We start from the raw sequence: 21,354 nt of genomic DNA, 5'->3' as shown, positions 1-21,354 counted from the left end.
GTTGGAGAACTCGCTCATGAACTGTAATTTTTGAAACCCGCAACTTTTAATTATACAGAGTTTCTGAAAATTATGGGAACACCTGAATATTTCTCTCACAAGAATAATAATTGATTTGACAGTAGGTTTTAAGTGATTTGAAATGGAAAATTACTCTGTCGCTTCAACATCCTTGCCCTCATATTAATCCAAATTTTTTTTTTTAATGAGAAAGTGGTGAAGTGGTCAAATGATACATGATTTTGATACAGAGTTCCAAGAGAGAATGAAATAGCTAAAACCGCATATTGGTATATCAACCCGAATCAGTTTGTTGATGGAAAAGTTGTAAATTATTTTGTTCAACTGAAATCATGTGTCAGGCGTGTGATATATATATCTCCCAAATAGCCGACGTAATGAATAAATGAATGGAAAAGCTGTGCTGCATGTAATGCATGTAATTGCATGTAATGAACTCCTCAGCTGACTAAATGATAAATCAAAACACATTTTTTTCGTATGCACTTTCAATGTAATTTGTTATATCCTGAAAAAGGACGAAGGAGTGAATGAGTTTTGTTGTTCAACGAATTTAACCTGTAAAAAGGTTCCAAGAATACATGTTCAAAATTTGAAGTTGTTTGATCAATTCATTGTAGATTATACAAACAGACGGATAACGACTTTGACCTTCAGTGAGTCAAAAGTGAGAACTCGCTAGAGCTCGTTCAATTATTGAATGAATTTGTTGTATGGGAATTTATACTGTGAAATTAATAAGTTTGGATGTGTCGAATATGAATGTCTTTTTTCAGTTATGAATGGATAGTGTTATTTTGAGCTATTCACTATTTTCACTGGCCGATCATCTTTCAATTACGATCCTATCCCCGTTCTTCTACTTCTCCATTTCATCTCCATTCTTCTCCCACTCCTACCAACACATATTCTCCTCACTATTCGTAGTTTCTGAATTCTCAGCATTCCAGTCCCTTCACAAGAATGTTTAAAGCGACTGTTCATCTTGATAAAACTGGCATTCTATCTCGCTTACTCAACCCAGTGACAGGAACGTTCCATCTCGCTTCCCCAACCCAATAGCAACTACTATGCCGCATAGCAGCATACCAGAATCTTGAAACTGAAATAAATAACGTTTGAGCTCACGTTGAACCAATTTTATTGAAACAGTGCAGACAGATGGCTACTGTCATACGTGTCATGTGAGTACAATCATAGTATGAAAGATCTATAAAGTTTTCTCTGGTACAATTAAAAGTACTGTATGACCTGTATTAAGATCAGGAAGTTGAAATACTTTGGGCACATTATGAGAGGACCTAGGTACGTAATTCTGCACCTCATAATACATCAAGGTAAACTTGTTGGTAAGCGTTCAGTGGGACGTGGAAGAATGTGTTGGTTGAGAAACGAGAGGGAAGCATTCAACTGCTCGTCACAGGACCTCTTCCGATCAGCAGTAAACAAAGTAGGAATCGCCATGATGGTAGCCAACCTCCGTAATGGAGAAGGTACCTAAAGAAAAAGATTGACCAAAATGTATCAGGCCCGATTGCACAAAAGCGGGTTAAATTTTAACCGTGATCAATCCCATGAGAACGAATCAGAGAAGGCTTCTTTGAAAAGACGGCTTCTCTGATTGGTTCTCGTGAAATTAATCACGATTGAAATTTAACAGGCTTTCGTGGAACCAGGCCCGAAGGGACCTAGTTCATACAGGAGTGGCGGCGTTTTCACTTGTATAGACGTGGCGTAATATCTCTCTTGTTTTCCTGTGACATTCAGTGAAAATATTCTTTCCTTGAATTCTGATAGGACTATTTCTAGCCAGCCCACCGAATGCGAATTAATAATATCATTAGAATACAGCTTGCAGTTTCATAACTCAATTAGTATGTGAAAACTTTCGAACGCCCTGTATAGTATGGGTTTGAAATTTGATAAAAACAATAACGATTATATTGATAGACCTCACAAGTAATGGACTGATTCAAAGACATTCATGAATATAGTGGTGGAAGTATACAGAGTGAGTAATATGTATGGGAACCCTTAAATAGATTGGAGACTGTTGTAGATAATTATAATACTGTAACTTTCAGAATAAATTATTGGTCGAATAATCTACCTTTTCAAATACAACTGAATTTCAACCCCTCATAAGGGAGTTACTTAGGAGTTGTGACTTAAATAACCTATTCCAAATGTAAACACCTATTGTGTGGTACATCATTTTAAAGGCATTTTAAAAACAAGAAAGATAACATCAATAAATATGCTCTATGATACTTGTATCCAAAATGGCGGCTGATTGAAGTTTAAGTTTTTAACGAATGAATTTGTAACTCAAATATTTTAAATGTAAACACCCATTGTGTGGTACATCATTTTCAAGGCCTTCCTAAAACGAGAAAGATGACATCAATAAAAATGTTCTGTGATACTTCTATCCAAAAAGGCGGCTGATTGAAGTTTTTGTTTTTAAAAAATAATTGATAAAATTCAATCAGCCGCCATTTTGGATAAAAGTACCATAGAAAATTTTTATTGATGTAATCATTCTCGTTTTGGAAATGCCTTTAGAATGATGTGTCACACAATGGGTGTTTACATTCCAAGTATTTGAGTTACAGCCCCTCATTTCTTTAAAAACTGAAACTTCAAACAGCCACCATTTTGAATACAAGTATTATAAAACATTTTTATCGATGCCATCTTTCTTGTTTTAAAGAGGCCCTTAAAATGATGTATCATACAATGGGTGATAACTTTTAAAATATTCGTGTTACAACCCTCAAGTCACCCCCTTATTAGGTGTAGAAATTCAGTTGTACGTCAAAAGGTAGAGTATTTCATCAATAACTTATCCTGAAAGTTACAGAATTATATCTACAATAGTTTCCAACTTATTAAAGGGTTCCCATACATATGACTCACTCTGCATTATTATTATGGAGAGTTGAGACATGGAATAAGAAGGTTTAACATATAAGATCGGATGTTACTCGAAAAACATAGATGGAAATCACCCAATAAATCTCATTATTTTGTGATTCTTGTTAAAATGATCAATTATTATTGAATACCAAATAAATGTGTCATTCCGATCAAGAGAATATCTATTCCCATCATTCAATAGTATATATATTTGCATGATCCACTCAGTCTGAAAAACTCCCTGATATTTGGCAAAGGAGTTGATGATGGATGAAATTACCAGTCCTTCTTTGTTAGGGCTACTCTTGAATAGAAAAAATAAATGAAAATCGAATTACCATTTTTTTAAATTTATTATTTTCGACATGTTTTGGTCATGATGTCATTATCAAGTATTTGAAGAATTGATAGAAAGAATTAAAAGTCAAAAGTGATAACTCGTTCAATTGGAACAACTGGAATAAAAAATGTCACTTGATTGATTCATTATTCATTATTAATTTTTTAATTACATATCACATACATATTATTCATTCTTGTTCAATCCATTTATTTTTTTATTGGAATTTTTATATTGAAAATTGATAGGTGATTTAAAGGTGATAAAATATCTAGTCATACATCAGATGGATTCAATGATTTTTTTATTGACAGTGTAGATAAAAAATTGCGTTCAATAGCAGATCCTGTCCATGACGTTTTTCATTATCTTGACAATTACAAAAATTCATTGCCAAACTCTTCAAGTTCAAAACCATCTTTCTCTTTTAATCTTACGAGTGTTGAGCAGGTTCATAGTGTAATACTCTCCTTAAAGAATAGTGCTTGCCTTGATGTGTATTGCTTGAATTCTCATTTGTTGAAACTGGCTTCTCCTCATATTTGTGAGGTACTAAGCTCTCTGTTTAATGATTGTATTCTTGATGGCGTTTTTCCTAATAGCTTAAAATTTGTCAAAGTAATTCCTCTTTTCAAGAAAGGTTCTGCAAGTGAGTATAATAATTTTAGACCAATTTCTATCATTCCAGTTATTTCTAAAATCTTTGAGGTTATTTTGTATTGTCAGATTGTTGAGTTCTTTGAAAATAACTCACTGTTCTCCAATAGTCAATTTGGTTCAGACCTAATAGAAGCACTAATACAGCTATATCTGAATTCATGGAAAACTGTATCTATTCCATTGATGAGAGGTGTAATCTGCTAGGCAGCTTTTATGACATGAGCCGAGCTTTTGATACAATATCTCATCCCATCCTATTACAAAAGCTCAAATTTTATGGTTTCGATGATATGTCAACCAATTTAATTGCCTCTTACTTGAGTGATAGATATCAAACTGTTTTTTACGATGGCTGTTTTTCTAATTATTTAAAAGTATCATCAGGTGTTCCACAGGGTTCCACACTTGGCCCTATCCTCTTCATTATATACGTTAATGATCTTCCTGCAGCAATCAGTTGTGAAAATGTAAAACCTTTTATGTATGCTGATGATTTAGCTGTTCAAATAAAAAATAATAGTCTTTCTGGTAGCTTGCATACGGTTAATGAGATAATTGAAGATTGGACAGCTTCTAATTCATTGTGTCTTAATAAGGACAAAACTCAACTTTTGGAATTTGGATTTAGATTACAACCTGACAATGCAAAGTTTCTTGGTATAACAGTTCAAAGCAATTTAAAATGGGACCTACACATCAAAATATTATGTGGCAAACTATCGAAGGGAATTTTTATATTGAATAGATTGAAGTTCATTGTTGATAAGAGTGTTTTAATTTCAGTGTATTTTGCTTATCTTCATTCTCATTTGTATTATGGTGTTGTTGCCTGGGGTAATGATACGAATGTAAAGAAACTATTTGTGTTACAGAAACGAGCAGTAAGGGTTATTGCTAATGTGAATAGTCGTTTTCATTGTGTGGATTTATTTAGTAAATTCAACATTTTGACAGTACCAGCTATTTACATTCTTGAATGTCTTATGTATGTGAAAATTAATTTAGCAAGTATTTCTGTAAATAGCAACGTTCACAACCATTACACAAGAAATTCTGAATCTCTTAGAGTGAACCAGTGCAATTATGCAAATACATTGAACTGCTTTAAGGAGTTTGGTATAAGAGCTTATAATAAGCTTCCTGCACATTTGAAGGAGCTAGAAGTGGGTAAATTTAAGAGAACCATGAAAAATATTTTAATAGAAAAATGCCCGTATAGAAAAGAGGACTTTTTAATTTGAGGGTATTTTTGTTTGCTGTTTGTATGCTTGTGTTTGAATTTTTATTTCTATGAATGTAAATACCTTTTATTTACCATGTTAAATTTATTATGACGATGCTATGCATTTGTATATAAATGTTTTTCGCAATAAAGAAATCTTGAATCTTGAATCTTGATATCGATACTCGATGTCAGCACTCAAACTTCGGTTTGGCAGGCAGCGCCAAACATGTTATTTTGTTAAATGAAAAAAACTAAGAAATTGTCAAACACAGATTTATTGATACTTAGAAAGACCGGTTTCGGTTATTACACGATTGTCAATAATAACCGAAACCAGTCTTTCTAAGTATCAATAAATCTGTGTTTTTTCCACAATAAATGTCAAAAACCACAGATCTATTTCTTAGTCTTTTTCATTTGATATGAATAATTACCACAATATCAACTTCTCAACTACACAAAAAAAATTTATTTTTTTACAAAGTTATTTTTTGTGTATATTTAAATATTGATCAATGAGTTTTTCTCAACTTTGTATTGAGGATTATTATTTTTATTATGACGAGATAAAATTTGATTCGATTTGAAAAAAAAACTTGATAATGGCATCATGGCCGAAACATGTCGTGAGTGAACAATTTTGAAAAGGGTACATGGATTTTAATTTTTATAAAGTTATTAATTATGCCCAATGACAGACAAAGATAGAAAATGAATATCAATCTGATGATAAACATGAATCTCACTACATAAAAGGTTTGGACAAACAACAAAGGATTGAAGGATTTAATAATAGTCAGATTCACTTGAAACTGCTGGTATTCGTCAATGCTCCACCTCCACATTCGAGCCATATTTACAGCCAAGTGAATCTCACAACAAAAAATAATCAGTCAAGGGTTGATGATGTTGACGACAATCAAACAGAATACATTCATTAAATCGATTGTCACATTCATTGGATGGAAGTATCAATACTCACCAGTTCGGAGACCAAAGGTATCGACTTCCTCCTGGGTCGAATGTCAGGCATACTATCGATATTGCTGTAGAATGGATTGTCACCGGGATGTCTGCAAAAACAAGAGAGGAAATTAATCAATGCCGAGAATAACCAATGTGGAACAGATACCTCAAAAGTCGGTAGAGGTGTATTTGTTTGTTTGCTCGCAAACATTCATTTGTGGCTGAGCTTCCAGGAAAGCTGGAGTAATTTTGAAACACAGAATCACGCAGCTTCGTCGAATAATACCTCGAAACTGAATTCCAATTCCACATAAAAAGTTGATTAAAAGTCGTATCATTGGAGTTCAGCGTGCTGGACTATGTGAATGGACAGGATGTTTGTCTTCAACTATTCAACTATTACATGTCCTTTGGTATAATAAAGTTGGTTATGCATGGATGGATTGTGAGGGTACTTCAAAGAGAATGAAACAATTAGTTTGTTCATTGCAAAACAGAATTCATTTCTATTCTCTCTGTGAGGCGTGGACTTCAATATGGTCTATTTCAATAAGAAATTAACATTTGTATATTGGTCATTTCAATGACAGGATATTCATCTACAACTGCTATCTATTGTGACGGAAAGGTTTAATTGAGAAGAATTTCTGGCTCTTCTGCCGTTTACAATGATTTTGAGCATTTGAATAGTTCGCGCTCCTTAGCCTTGTCTGACGTCACAACAATATTTTGTCATTTTCTCAACAGCTGACTCCTGACTGTTATCCATCCAGCTAACCTAAATTTTGAGGTTAGTTGAAGAATCGTCGTCGTCTTCCTACAAGGATTAGGCAATTTGCCTGTTCCGACTTCAAACTCACCATCACATCCATATTTTACGGGGTCTGCTCACACTTCTCCTTCCAACCGGGTTATACAACATGACTGCCCTGGGAATCCTGTCGCTCTCCATCCTTTCAACATGCTTTTTCCAGTTTTGCCGATTTTCTCCAATCTTCTGCCATATGGAGATTATGTTGAGCTCGCTTCTTATATCGACATTATGAAGTCTATATTCCCTTTTGCACCCTTTTAATGCTCCAAAAAACCTCATTTCGGCAGCCTGTAACCTACTCCATTCTTTCTTCCTAGGTATCCAAGATTCAGAGCCTTATAAGAGCGTTGGAATAGCCATAACCTTAAAGAATTTAAGTTTTGTCTCTCTCCTGGCTTTGTCTCTCAAAGTCCTATTTATTGTTCCACAAATGGATTGGAATCTATTCAATTTTAAACTCAAGTCTTGGTTCATTTCATAGGTTATATCACAACTCAAATACTTGAAGTGTGATACTTGTTCCAGGACTTTATTATCGAGGACTATTTTAGATCTTAATGGATATTTTTTCCTGGAAAGCCATCACTTTCATCGACCTACTGGTGAACTTCAAACAGCCTCGGATAGGACCGGAAAAACGGATAAACAAAATAGTTGAAGAATCAAACATGAAACTAAAAACAAATCAGAAATAATGTAAGTAAGACCAAAAACCATTTTGTATTATTCATTGAAAGTACTTGAATTCAATTAAAATTTAGCCATAAGATTGCTCTCCATACTATAAAATATTCTTCATTGTTACTTAGGTTAGATTATCAGATATTTGGATTTTGACACTTGTATCACATATGCCATCCAGTCTAAATGCTTGCAGCTCATTACTGATATGGACAACTCGAACAAAATGGGTTTCAGGTGATTTCATGGCCTTGATTAAATATTTCTTATTTTCATGTCAACGTGGTTGTGTGTTTTTGTATTTTTTCTCCCGTCAAGCAACAGCCAGTCGAGCTGTCGAATTAATTTGAAATTTATTATTTCTAAAAATTATTACATTATACCAAAAACATTGCTCATTCCTCTCCCTTCTTGCATGTGCAGTTTTACAGCCTATTTTTATGTTTTGTTGCTACAATACTCTGTTACACATTGCTGAATTTGGCAGTATATTTGGCTATTTAGCCCATTATCAATTTATTATTTAGGCTGTGGAAATTCTTCTTCCTGAAGAAGAACTTCCTCACTGACAGAACAGAAGACTTGCTACTGATAATCTCAAGGAGAAAGGAGACCTTCAATCAATTTGTCCACCAGCAGCCAACCATACGTACGCGTGAGTGAATAATAATATAGTTTCAAGTCCTGATCAGGCACAAGTGCCATAATAGTGTGCGAAAAGGCCAAAATCAATAGTGCATCACCTAATATCTCGACGATTCATCACATACCCATTAAAAATTGTAAATATCGTTCAAAAATCATCATATGAACTCAAATACTTTTCATGCAGAAATTGCTAATAGTAGCCTATTAATAAGAAATACTATTTTATTATTCCAAATGAATGATCAATAGTATCATATTAAATCTGATTCTATTAATTGGCATCATTTTATTGAGTACTGTCTTGTTAATAAATGTTTGATCTTTCATAAACAGTCGTTCTAAATTTCAATTCCTTGCTTCGAACTGTTATATTATAAGTTATCTTCCAGGTTCTTCAGCTTGCCAATCAACCTTAATTATAATGTATCACCTACAGAAGAACCTGACTTCCCCTATCGCTCTCATAGAATACAGAGAATTCTGGGTTTATGTTAGAGATGGTGGATGCGTTTCTCCTGTTGTGAACCTTTCAATTCAACAAAAGCCTACTTTAATATCTCAATGTAACTTGGTAAAAAATCAGCTGTCGTGTGGACTATTAATTGCATGCAGTGAGGCATGCAATTTATAACTCGAAGTGGCATAGTATTTTCTTCTGACTTTTCTCTGCTTTCAACTCAGTAAGCGTTTGATGATAGTAGCATAGCTGTTCAAATCAAATTAACAACATTGTCGATTCAACAAACCAGACAGCCATTAGTCGTAGCTGTTCAAATCAAATCAACAACATTGTCGATTCAACAACCCAGACAGCCATTAGTCGTTTATACACCGATATCTGGCCGGCATGATAGGACAGGACAGAATTTACTCTGTTGAACAGTATTAGAGGAGACTGTGGTTTTGTATCTGCGCAAGGTCTACTGCTCAAAGTACTACTAGTCTACAAGTGCTATATATTCTATTTATTATAAGCCACCCGGGCTGAAGAACTCACTCATTAACTATTCTACTGACTTCTAAACCCGCAACTAGTAGGCTCATCTGAAGAAGATTTTTGAACTGGGAACGATGTATTGAAGAAATTATGCTAACTACGGTGACTGTACAAGTACTAGTAGTTCTGTGAACAGTAGACCTCGCGCTCAGTAAGTTACATTGACCTGTTGTAATGTTTTCTCAAAAAAAAAAAAAATTTATCAATTTGATATGTCTAGAAAAAATCCTAAATAAACATAGAGCTTTCTGTCCTATCGTACCGTGACGTGCCGTCCCGGAATGTGAGTGTGAGCGCTGTTATGAGGTCTGGCTGCCGTCGATACGCCAATCCAATCAACCCATCAGAGAACATTCTGTGTTGTCGTGTTGGCGAAAAATCGGTGTGTTAAAATTAACAAAATGAATCACCATAATGTTGATTTCCTACAAACTTCATTTCTCACTTTTCATGATTTTAGAAATCAATTTCTTTTCAATAATATTTGTCTACTAACGTAGATGGACATTTTCAAGATGTTCGATGTTTTTGAACGGGTAGTATTATAGTCCACTAGACAGCTGATCTATGATGAATAATTCTAAAGACTGATTTTTACGGTAATATTGGTGTTCAAAGGATACTCCTTTTCCTTTCGTATTATCCTTAAAATGCAAAATTTTGAAAAACCGTATGTATACGTCGACGCGAAATTGAAAAAGGAACATACCTGTCGAATTTCATGAAAATCTATTGCTGCGTTTCGCTGTAAATGCGGAACATAAAGTGAAATGCGAAACCGTCGACTTCAATCTTAGACCTCACTTCGCTTGGTCAATTATAAATGAAACCTGAGTTGTCACATGCAGTATTTAGATGGAAATAAATTGGAAATTGCAATTGTTCAAATGCTAATCAATGAATAATTATTATTAAACGAAAATCTTAATTGAATGCTGAGAATCTACATGTAGTATTATCTATTGCTCGTTTGTAAGGCTGGTCATCAACGGTAGAACATGCATGCACATACACAGCCGACATACATTCTTACAGTTGTGATTACAGCTACCCCCAGATAGATAGGTGGTGTAATTAAGATCTCTAAATTCTAAAGAGCGAGTCATGGGACTTGATAAACAACAAACTTTGTCTTTCTATTTAACTTGTAAAATGTTATTGAGTGAATTAATCTAATTAGAATTAGATTACAACGAATAATCTATATTGTTTCACTGCACACTCTAAAATCAAGAAAACTGCCTGTAAGATTCTGCTATCTGTTTGTCTGGAATTCTAACTGTTTACGATGGTTGCGTGTACATTACTCATATCTCTACTTCAAATGAATAATTGGGGACTCGGTCAATATAGGGATTTTAACATGAGCTAGAAAATATGATGGCACTCACAACAATTCAATTTATAAATCCATCACTATTGGAATTTTTACTACACTAATTGAATATGACACTAATGTAATTTTGACTCCCTAATATCAATCTTCAATAAACATTCATACATCAACTTCGTAATATCGGGGACCGAGCTTCGCTCTGAAATACGAAAGCATAAAAAATGTATTACGAAAGAAGAAATTATAATAATATTTATAGTTCATACAGAAATGTTCTATCTAATCACAGTGAATTGAGATTAATTCCCAGAGGAATGCAAAAATTTCGCTCACAAAGGCCGGTTAAATTCTAGTCCTGATTAATTTCACGTGAACCAAATCAGAGAAGACCATTTCAAAAAGATGGTTCTGCTGCAATTAATCAGGATTAAAAATAACCCGGCTTTTTTGCAACCGGCACTTAGTACCTGATTGAATGATTACAAAAGTTCAACAGCTGAGTCATAATTTTGACACAGTCCCACACACAATGCAGTCGCTCACTCACTTCCATCATCAACAGACGACGAAATAATAATTCTCCTTGGTTTTCTAAGGATCAATAATAATCATCCTTTTAATGTCCTTCAGTCAGTTTTTTCAGGGATGAGACCTAGTGCAATCGAAATTTTATATTATAAACCTTCTATGTACTGAATTTCTTGAGAACCGTTTTCGAGATCCGGTGAAATACAAACATATAAACATGTAATTATTCAAACATCTTAACATATAAACAGATATTGCTCGTTAAATTGTATAGAATAATAATTGGAAAAAAACGACATCAACATAACTCACATTTTTTAACAGGAAAAAATTTTTCTCACGATAGAAATTCACACAAAAATTCAACTAAAAAACTACTAAAGTCTCATTATTGTTAGAGTCCCAATTCTACTCTTTTTTGAATGAACCCAATCAATAAATCTATTCCAATATCATAACCATTACTCAGCGAGAAGCTTCCAGCCTAATATATTGTGGTTGGGTTTTCCTATACGTTGTTTTTTTTTCTTCGCTGCTCTTTTTGAAGTTGAATTATTCTTCTATCTTTATAATTTGTGATTTTTCAGTGATTGGTTGTTAATTTCATTTTTCAAGCCTCTCGCTGATGACAGCTGTGATGACACAACAATGTAAGTCGACTGTGTATGTGCATGCATGTTCTACAGTTACTGGACAGTCTTACAGACAGACAGACAGATAATCGACGACAATGAGAAAATCTGTGTAAGAATATCTCCCGAATTTATTATTATTTTTTATGAAAATCATCATCTCTATTGTTTATTGTCTATTGTTTTTGAAGGGACGGATTCACGTACCAAAGGTTCAAAGAACCCCACACGTCAACCGAAGCTTATTGTGTTCCCAAGTAGTATGTTGGTTAGGCAAACCAATACCTGTGTTCTTCACAAGAACCAGGAGTTTTCCCTATACTAACATCCCATTCATCACCTGCTTGCTTGTCGCAATCCAGTGTGATATGCTTGGCAGTCTCTTTAAACTGATTAGTTCACGTGACCTACGTGAGTTCCACTCCTGGCCTTCTTTGATGGTCCTTCCGATGAGAAAGGGGACGCTAAACTGCCCGGCAAGGGCGCCCAGCAAATTATTATTATTTTATGAAAATCATCATCTCTAACTTCCACAGATGATGAAAAACACTTAATTAAAATAGATAGATGATGGAAAATACTATGGTTATTTGGAGAATGAAGTATTGCAAGAAATTGATAATCCAGCTGGATAGTTGATTTGAGCTCAGCAATGATAAACTACAACAATTATTTTCCTTATCACTTTCAATGTAATCTTATCATATCCTCGAAAAGGACTGAAAAGTAGTCAATTTCGTAGGCCAATTTCGAACCCGGTATTTTCTATTCGAAATCTGTACATTCAGCATGGTCCTCAGCACGATATATAGAAGAAGACGATTGGTGTCACGCGCATTTTTGTGCTGAATTCCCGGTGTAGCTGACGTTTTTAACAAAAGTAAGATTCATAAATTGCCAATAGGTGTTAAAAACCTTGGTTGGTGGCGATGACGCAATCTAGCTGGCTGGCCACTGCGCACACATTTCGTGACCCCTACCGTTTCCATCTATAAATACCGTGGCTCTTAGAATATGTGTTGAAATGTTGAAGCTGATTGATGTAAGCAATCGAAAGTTATCGTCGAACATAGAAAAATACTCACAAACAGACACCGACTTGCGCCCTTAGTAGCTCGTCAGAACTCGCTAGGATCGTTTTATTGGAAATATCCTTTGATGTAGAGTTGGCACATCGATAGATTGTGAGGTGGCATCAGAGAGAAAGGGTAAATTTAAGAACTATTCTCAATGGGTGGCGTGGACATCTATACAGTAGATTCTAATAAGGAATCTGGGGGAAAATGCGAGCATTTTCGAACATGCTAAGATTCTTCTACAAACTGCTCCTTTTTTGCGCGAGGTCTACTGTTCACAGAACCACAAACTACTACATTAAGATTTAAGTTATGAAGTCAGTAGGAATGATAGAACTACAGAGTTGCCGATTTTCTATTACCACAGCCTTCTACAGTGCCCGGCATAAAAACCTGACGATTTTTGAGGGATGATAATTAAAGTGTTCTTCGTGCAATTGAATAATGAAATATATCAAATTAGAGATCAAATTTTGCAATTTATAGTGAATTACATAGATTACTCACAAAATTTTTTATTTGTAGATTATGTCATCCAAATGATGTTACTTTTCACACACTTACTCAAACTAATCCTGAAATTTGACATTGCTCGCTCAATCATCACTTGTGGAATTGCTTCAATTTCTCGTTGAATGCCTTTCTTTAGCTCTGTGGATTATTGGCTGCTTGATTACGGCGATTTTATTCATTCACAAATCCCGAAAAATGAAAATGTTCCTCGTCACTTGAAAGAATAACGGCATCCTAGTGGAAATTTTCGAGAATGATCTCGCAAGCGGCTTTGCAATATGCCCAATAATTCGTTATTGCGTTGAGTTGTTACACTAACATTATCTTATACAGATGGAATTTTAGGTCGGAATGAAGAATTCGTCGTAAACTTCGATCAGAAATGGCTAGCGCAACAGCATGTTTCGCTGCTGAACGTCGTGGACACCGTGTAACAGCTATTCAGGTATTTTTGAGGCGTTTTCACGGTTCGTTTTCGTCCTGGAACGACAACGTGTTCTTGGAATTCTTCACCCAAAACAAGATCTTATTCGTACTGGGAACAGGCGCGTGTCGATTTAAATTATTGAAATGTCTGCGACCTAAACGCTGTGTGATTATTTTTAAAATAAGTTTCAATCACAATCGGTTGATGTTCGCTTGACCCCGACATACTGCATACTGGCTACTGAAATGGCAAGAATAGACCTGTCGATGTACAACATTCCCGCCTTTTCAATGACAGTGGTTCAAACATAACAACTACTACAAAATCGTCAGATCAATATGCCGGTCCCTGTATATTAGATAACTGTGATTCTAGTTTTTCCTATTCATAGATCCGATGTAATCTATACGTATGACTCATGATTCACGTACAGGGAGTGAGGACATAATATAGAAGCTGGGAAAACGATCAAAATTTCAAAGATTCTACATTTTTCTTTATCACTCGCATAAAAAAGTTATGATGGGTGAAAAATGAGAAAATGTTCGTTAGAGTTTTGGAAGGCAACCCTATTATATCAAGCGAGCAATTTCTGTATATATCTATATATTTGCTTATTTATATGGTCATATATTCATGTCCAACGGATCTCAAAAACGGCTCTAACAATTTTGACGAAATTTGGAAAATAGTAGGTTTATGATATGAAACTAGGACAAAAAAATGATAATAATTATTCATCCTTGGAAAAACAAATGATAATATTTCGTCGTCTGTAGATAATGGAAGATGCGAGTGCGTTTATGGGAGTGAGACAGAATCATGTTCAGCTGTTGAACTATGTGCAATCAATCAGTTTATCTCACAAGAAATATTATCTGGAAATTTCAATCGACTTGATCAAAGAAATCTGATTTGTTGAAATGACATGGTAATATATTATTCTAAATTAGAGTATAATATCATAACTTTGAAAGTTAATCATTATTCCACAGTTTAAAGTGATTGGTGAGTGTTATTATGTATTCATTTTGGCTATTAAACAATCTAAATTCGAACTTTTCTATTTTCAAATGTATCGTCTGAAAATTGGACCTGAATTCAAGTGTATGGAACATAACCTACTTTTTGCACTATTTATAGTGTATAAATGAAAATTCGGGGAAGAAACAGTATTGGGCTGTGCCTGTTAGTCCTCCCTCAAACATTTTAGAGAATTGCGTTCTGTTTATCAATAAATAAATAACGAGCGAAGCTCGGTGTCCCGATATTTAAGAATGAAACAAAAAAGGTAGAAGGCATAGAAAGGAGGAAAAAAATGAAATAAAGAAGAATGGAAAGAGAGGAAGAAATAAGCTGAAAGAAGAATGGAATGGAGAAGAATTGATTGATTGATTGATTGAGTAATTTATTTATGTAGATTACAATATATACTGGCTTTTACACTTATATACAATAGCTTACAATACAGCAAAATTATAGATAAATTTACATAATATAGACTGAGAAAATGATTTTTGAACTGCATATGATATGAAAAAATCAATTGGTAATAGATACAGAAAATATGGTTATGCATCTACATAAATTGGCGGAGCTTTGGACATATCAATGTCCATTCTTTGGAAAGAATATTCAAAATATCCTTCCTACTAACTCTCTACCAGAACGTTAATTTCATTAATTCAACTAAGGACTAATTTGTAAATGAAAATATTGTAAAAGTTTTGATCAATATGAAGATTTGAGAGAAAAAAAAACTGAAAATTGATAAAGTAAAATAATTATACACGTAAATAAGATCAAATCAGCAAATAAGAATTGGAAGAGAGAAAGAGTGAGCGAGAAATGTGCTGAAGGGTGAGAGCAAGATAGAAAGAAGGGATAAGATTTGAGATGAGACAGCAAATGAAGGTCAAAAGGGGAAAAAGGGAAATAAAGAGAGGAAGAAGATTTGTAGAGTAGTAGAGGGAATTCAATTATAGTGGAGGGGGAATGGGGAGTGAATGCGGAGGGGTGAGCGAAAAGGAATGGAGGAAGAAAGATGATGAAGGAGAGGGTTTAGACTTGTAAGCTGATTGAGGTTGGAAGAGGAGATGCCTCGTTAGGCTAACTTGATCAACGTCTTTACTCAGAAGAGTCCTAGCGTACTATCAGAAGAAGAAGAAGGAAAAGAAGAAGAAGGAGAGGAAGAAGAAGGAGAAGAAGAAGAAGAAGGAGAGGAAAAAGAAGATGGAGAAAGAGAATGTTGATGATGACGAGGAGGAGTGGGAGCAGGAGAAGGAGGAGGAGGAGAAAAAGTAGGAGGAAAAGGAGAAGGAGATGAAGGAGGAGGAGAAGAAAGAGGAGGTGGAGGAGAAGGATGAGGTTGATGAGTAGGGGGTTGTGGAGAAGGAGAATGAGAAGGAGGAGGAGAAGGGGAAGGAGAAGGGAAAGAAGAAGGAGGAGGAGAAGGGGGAAGGAGGATGATGAGGAGAAGGACGAGGAGAAGGAAAAGAAGGAAAAGAAGGAAAAGAAGAAAAAGAAGTAGAAGAAGGAGATGAAGAAAGAGAAGGTGGAGAACGATGAGGAGGAGGATGATGAGGAGAAGGATGCAGAGGAATAGGAGCAGGAGGATGAGTAGGAGGAGTAGGAAGAAAAGGAGCTGGTGGTGAAGGAGGAAGAGGTGGAGGAGAAGGAGGAGGATGAGAAGGAGAAGAAGAAGGAGAAGGAGAGGAAGTAGAGGAGGAAGAAGAAGAAGAAGAAGAAGAAGAAGAAGAAAAAGAAAAACAAGAAGAAGAACGAGAAGTGTAAGAATAAGATAGTGAAGAAGAAGGAGGAGAAGAAAAAGATAAAGACAGTGAGAAAAAAACAGAAGGAGAAATACAAAAATAACTAGAATAATAAGAGTAGAATAGGAGAAAGATGAGAAGGTGATGGATGAGGTGGAGGAGGTGGTTTGGGAAAGGAGGAGGTGGTTTGGAGAAGGAGGTGGTGGTTTGGGGAAGGAGGAGGTGGTGATGAAGAAGAAGGAGGAAAAGGAGAAAACAAGATAATATTTAATATTTATTAATTTATTTACAACAATATGGGAGCATACGGGAAAACCCAAAAATCGCTCCCCAATCAAAAAAATTACAATAAACACTTCACAAAAAAACTTCGAGAGAAAGACATAAGGAAAAATTTGTGAAGAGGAAAAAATGTGATGGGGATCTAAATATACTGAAAACTTAATATACTAAATACTAGATACTATACTATTATTATACTGTACTAGAAACCATTTACAATATGAGAAAATAATGAGAGGGGAATCAAGAAAATACTAATAACATTCCAATAATGAGATAAATGATAACAGAGCTGAGAATGAAAGGAAGACATCTACTAAATTTGGTACTCTATGTAAGTTGATGAGGTCTAGCGTGGGAAAAATAGGTGTCACATTGGGTGGAGCCGCTTACATGCCTTCTTGAACTGACTGGGATTCATATGAAAAAGGTCTAGGTGAAAACTATGGTAATTATAAAGATTCATCATACGGTTGATTGGAGAATTGAAGTGACTATTGGAGCTGCATTGGGGAGGAAGAAATCTGAAGCCGGAACGCCGTGAAACTGAAGACACATATATATTCAGCAATGAAAGGAGGTAGGTTGATTGGACACGGTTATTCAATATATTATATAGGAACAAAAGCAATTTACAGCGCCTAGATTCTTCCAGGGTTTGAATATCAAATATGGCTCTTACGTTAGCTGTGGGAAAATTGAAAGGACAGAACATTTTAAAACGCTTGAAATATACAAACCTTAGAAATTTACTTTGAATTCTTTCTAATTCCAGCTTATGAGAGGCGAGATATGGATGCCATACTTCAGAGCAGTAGTTAAATAAACTTCTGATAAGTGTCTTATATAATAGAATAAGAATATTGTGATTATCAAATTGAGAGTAGGTTCTCCGAATGAATCCAATCTGTTGACATGCTCTGGAACATAACTTCTCACATGATGATTGAAATTGAGCTCAGGATCAAAAATTACACCAAGGTCTTTAAAATGGTCCACTCTCTTAATAATTATTTGGTTATTGATTCTATAGATGGGAATTTGCGGATGTCTTTGTCTTGTGAAAGACAGCGTAGCACATTTACCAATATAACTCTGAGCTGATTTCTCAAGCACCAATCAAAAAACTATCTACATTACTTTGAAGCAGCTGACAATCAGTTTCAGACCTAATCACCCTGAAGATCTTCACATCATCTGCATACAGCAGACAAGACGAATGCTTTATGACAGCCGGCAAATCGTTTATGAATATTATGAAGAGCAAAGGCCCCAAATTTGAACCCTGTGGAACGCCTGATGGGCTACTGAAAGATCTGGAATGAAGACAAGAAGAAGTAAAAGAAAAAAAGAAAAGAAAAAGAAGAAGAAGACAGTGAGAAGGAAGAAGTAGAATAATAAGTGAAGTAGAAAAAGAGACAGAAAAGTAAATCTGTAGTTGACTGAAGATTGTTTGAGTTTACTCTCCTATTCGGAGTTGAACTTCTGTTTAAGTAGACTCTGGTAACATCAATGCTATTTGGAAACTAATTCATCTGAAGCGTTGTTCAACAAATGAAAGGTGGTGAGAGGGAATTCTCTTGTTTTAGTTATACTCAATGAAGATAATTCTCAGTTTTTAAATCAGCTATGGCTGGAATAATAAGCATCATGATGAATTCTTGAATATTTTGTAAAGTTTGCATTATTTATTTGAAGTGCGGTCACAGTTGTTGAATGATGAGTTTTAGTTTAGTTTTCATCTATTGCTGTATTTTTGACTCCAGATACTGTTGTTGGTGAGATGTTGTAATATCTATAGAGAGGTCCACGTTATAATGACAGTATTTGATCAACTTTGGTTTTGCTATCCTTTACTATCATACGACAAGGCCGGTGGTACTATCCTTTTCTAGGTCCACAACGATGCCAATTATGTTTTTGACAGTGTAGAAATATAATTAATTAATGCAGAGAATTGGCATCGCTATTCCCTTATCTTTATCCACTGCCATTATAATGTGGACCTCACTATATCCATTATGAGAACACTAGGAATATCACTAATTTAATATTTTATACTAGCTGGCCCGGCGAACTTCGTACCGCCAAATAGTTAATGCCTCTCATTTAGCTGGATGCACACCTGAGGAGGCATTTTCCATCAAGGTGATTCTTGCTTATTGGTTCGAATGGAAGAACTCACACACACTGAATCGGGCATGGCGTGGAACGGTGTGATAAGGCAATCTCCATAAGATCAACACTTTGTATCACCAAGCCGCGCCTCCTAAGGTGTGCTTAGCCTTAGATCAATCTGATGATTTATCACTATATTTTAATGAAAGTTATCCAACAATCAGTATTTACATTTATATATCAACTATTTGCTTCCTATGTGCTTAGTTAGTTATTTTTAGTTATGGTTGACTGTATCTAGCTGGAAATTGGATGGTATATCTCCTTGCTGCTGATTTTCCCGTGCATATTCTAAATTTAGAGCATTCAGAGAAGTTTGGACGTCGCTCATACCGCGGCTATATCAAGAATTATAATTTTGTGAATCAGTAGGAAGAAAATATTGAAAAACAGATCTACAGACGGCTGTTGGTTGACGCATGAATTTTCCCGCTGATTTTTATCTCTGTGTGTGGCCAGCTCACAAATGTTCTCCAATAAGGATTACATGCAAACCTTGAAGGACCGTAGGAAAGAGTCCTGAGTCTGATTATAAATTTGATAGGCCATAAACCTGGTCCTGAACATAACGAACAAAACTAAAAAAAAAAATCATCAAATTCTGTGCACACATGAAAAAGTTATTGAATGTCAAAATTTGAGGCTCGATTTTATTTATACCTTATATATTGTGAAGCTTTTCCTGGGGGAGTCACTCTCACCTCCAAGGATAAGTCGATACACGTATGGTGAATCTTGCACTGAGTCAATGGTGTTGAGGTTATAAATTTTGTAACTGCGTGCGTGGACGCTAAGTGTACACCAGACTGATTGATTCACTACAAGACTCAATACAATTGTCGGAATCGCAGGAGGCCTAAACGCTCGCTCACCCTTGATTCTTCTTATGACAGATTGTATGGTGATGAAATTTTTATAAGTAGTGTAGCGGACGCTAAACACTGAATACGGATACCTTAAAATTATTACCTGTGAAGAATGAGCATACAAAATCATACAGGTCGAGCAAAAATCCCGATGTAGATAATTTACGGGACTGCATCTCTAATAAGTTCTGAAGGATTAAAATACGGTACTTGGACCAAATATCGTTCAGAATATATTTCGAGAACAGAGTCTTGTCGGGTTTTAAGCTCTATTGTAGGAAATTATATGATCTCTGGCTGCATCTGCTGTACTGTTGATGTATTCGCTCCTAAGTCGAGGTTGGTAACAGATAAAAGCCGATATATGAGCAGGTAAGGACAAAGAACAAATATCTCGATCTGACCCCACTCACTACATCCACTTAGACCTGTTCCAATATCCAGCTTAATTCAATTATTGCAATGATCGTATTCGATCGGTTCTTGATGATATAGAACGTATCAGACACAATAATTGACAGGCTTAAGAAATAATCGAACTCAGAAAACGAATTAACAAAATTGAAATATATTATAATAAAATATATGATCATACAGTGCAGATTCAGAATTTGATTTACAGGTTGATAATAATTTAGCATTAACAAAAGAGTTAAAAATTTTCTTGTGCTTGCATGACACCATGCATGATTGACAGAATTTTATAATTGATAAAATTTAACAGTTTGTGAAAAAATGGTGAGAATAAATTATAAAATATTTTAAAAAGTTTGCTCGGGGTCGTGGTTCTGGCAGCGGAGGATAGTTAATCAACTACAAGTTCTTATAAATTCTATAGGAATAAATTCTAGGCTCTTAATAACTAAAAGCGCTTGTCGGCGTGGCCAATAATTTAACGAAGAAAATTTTATATTTTTCTGCACTGAAATATTTTCGAAGCGTAGATTGGGGCCCCTTTAAACTTATAACTCACGTGAAATTCCTTGGCGGTCGTGGTTTTCTTCTTTGGATCAAAATCGTTTGATCGGCGGCGATCCAGGCTTCGGCTCAGCACGTGGGGAATTTTAATTTAAATATCTCCTTCACCAAATTAATTAAGGGATAATTTAACTTAAAACTTTTGATTTATCGATTGATGAAAGTAATTTTACAAATAACAATTAGAATAGCCTAAGAATATTGGCTCACAAATCTATATATATAAATCTATATATATAAAAATGTTATGTTGGTTTGTGTGTAATGCAAAAACTCCAAAAGTACTGGACCAATTGAGTTGAAATTTTAACATGATATAAAATCTGCATCAAGGATGGTTTTTATCTACTTTTTACAATTTTCAGGGGCGCTACGCTCGCCCGAAAATTTTTAACTTTTTTGTTTATGGATTTTTCCGATTTTTGACTTCACATTCGGGGTCAGCTCGCGAAAATAAGTCGATTAAAAAAAAAAAATTGACCGGGCTCGCAGGGTG

At 35.0% G+C, this 21,354-nt stretch overlaps 1 protein-coding gene across 1 annotated transcript in view; it reads right to left on the bottom strand.

The window, feature by feature from the left end:
• Positions 1-21,354, bottom strand: part of LOC111055574 (protein unc-13 homolog B) — a 785,525-nt gene that overhangs the window by 118,583 nt on the left and 645,588 nt on the right. The window contains exon 24 of the mRNA XM_039435489.1: positions 6,148-6,238. Within this exon, the coding sequence (XP_039291423.1) occupies positions 6,148-6,238 (91 nt within the window). The remainder of the gene's footprint in view (positions 1-6,147; positions 6,239-21,354) is intronic.

The sequence above is a fragment of the Nilaparvata lugens genome, chromosome 9, assembly GCF_014356525.2.
Source record: "Nilaparvata lugens isolate BPH chromosome 9, ASM1435652v1, whole genome shotgun sequence".
NCBI lineage: Eukaryota > Metazoa > Arthropoda > Insecta > Hemiptera > Delphacidae > Nilaparvata > Nilaparvata lugens.
This window is presented reverse-complemented; position numbering and strand designations above follow the sequence as displayed.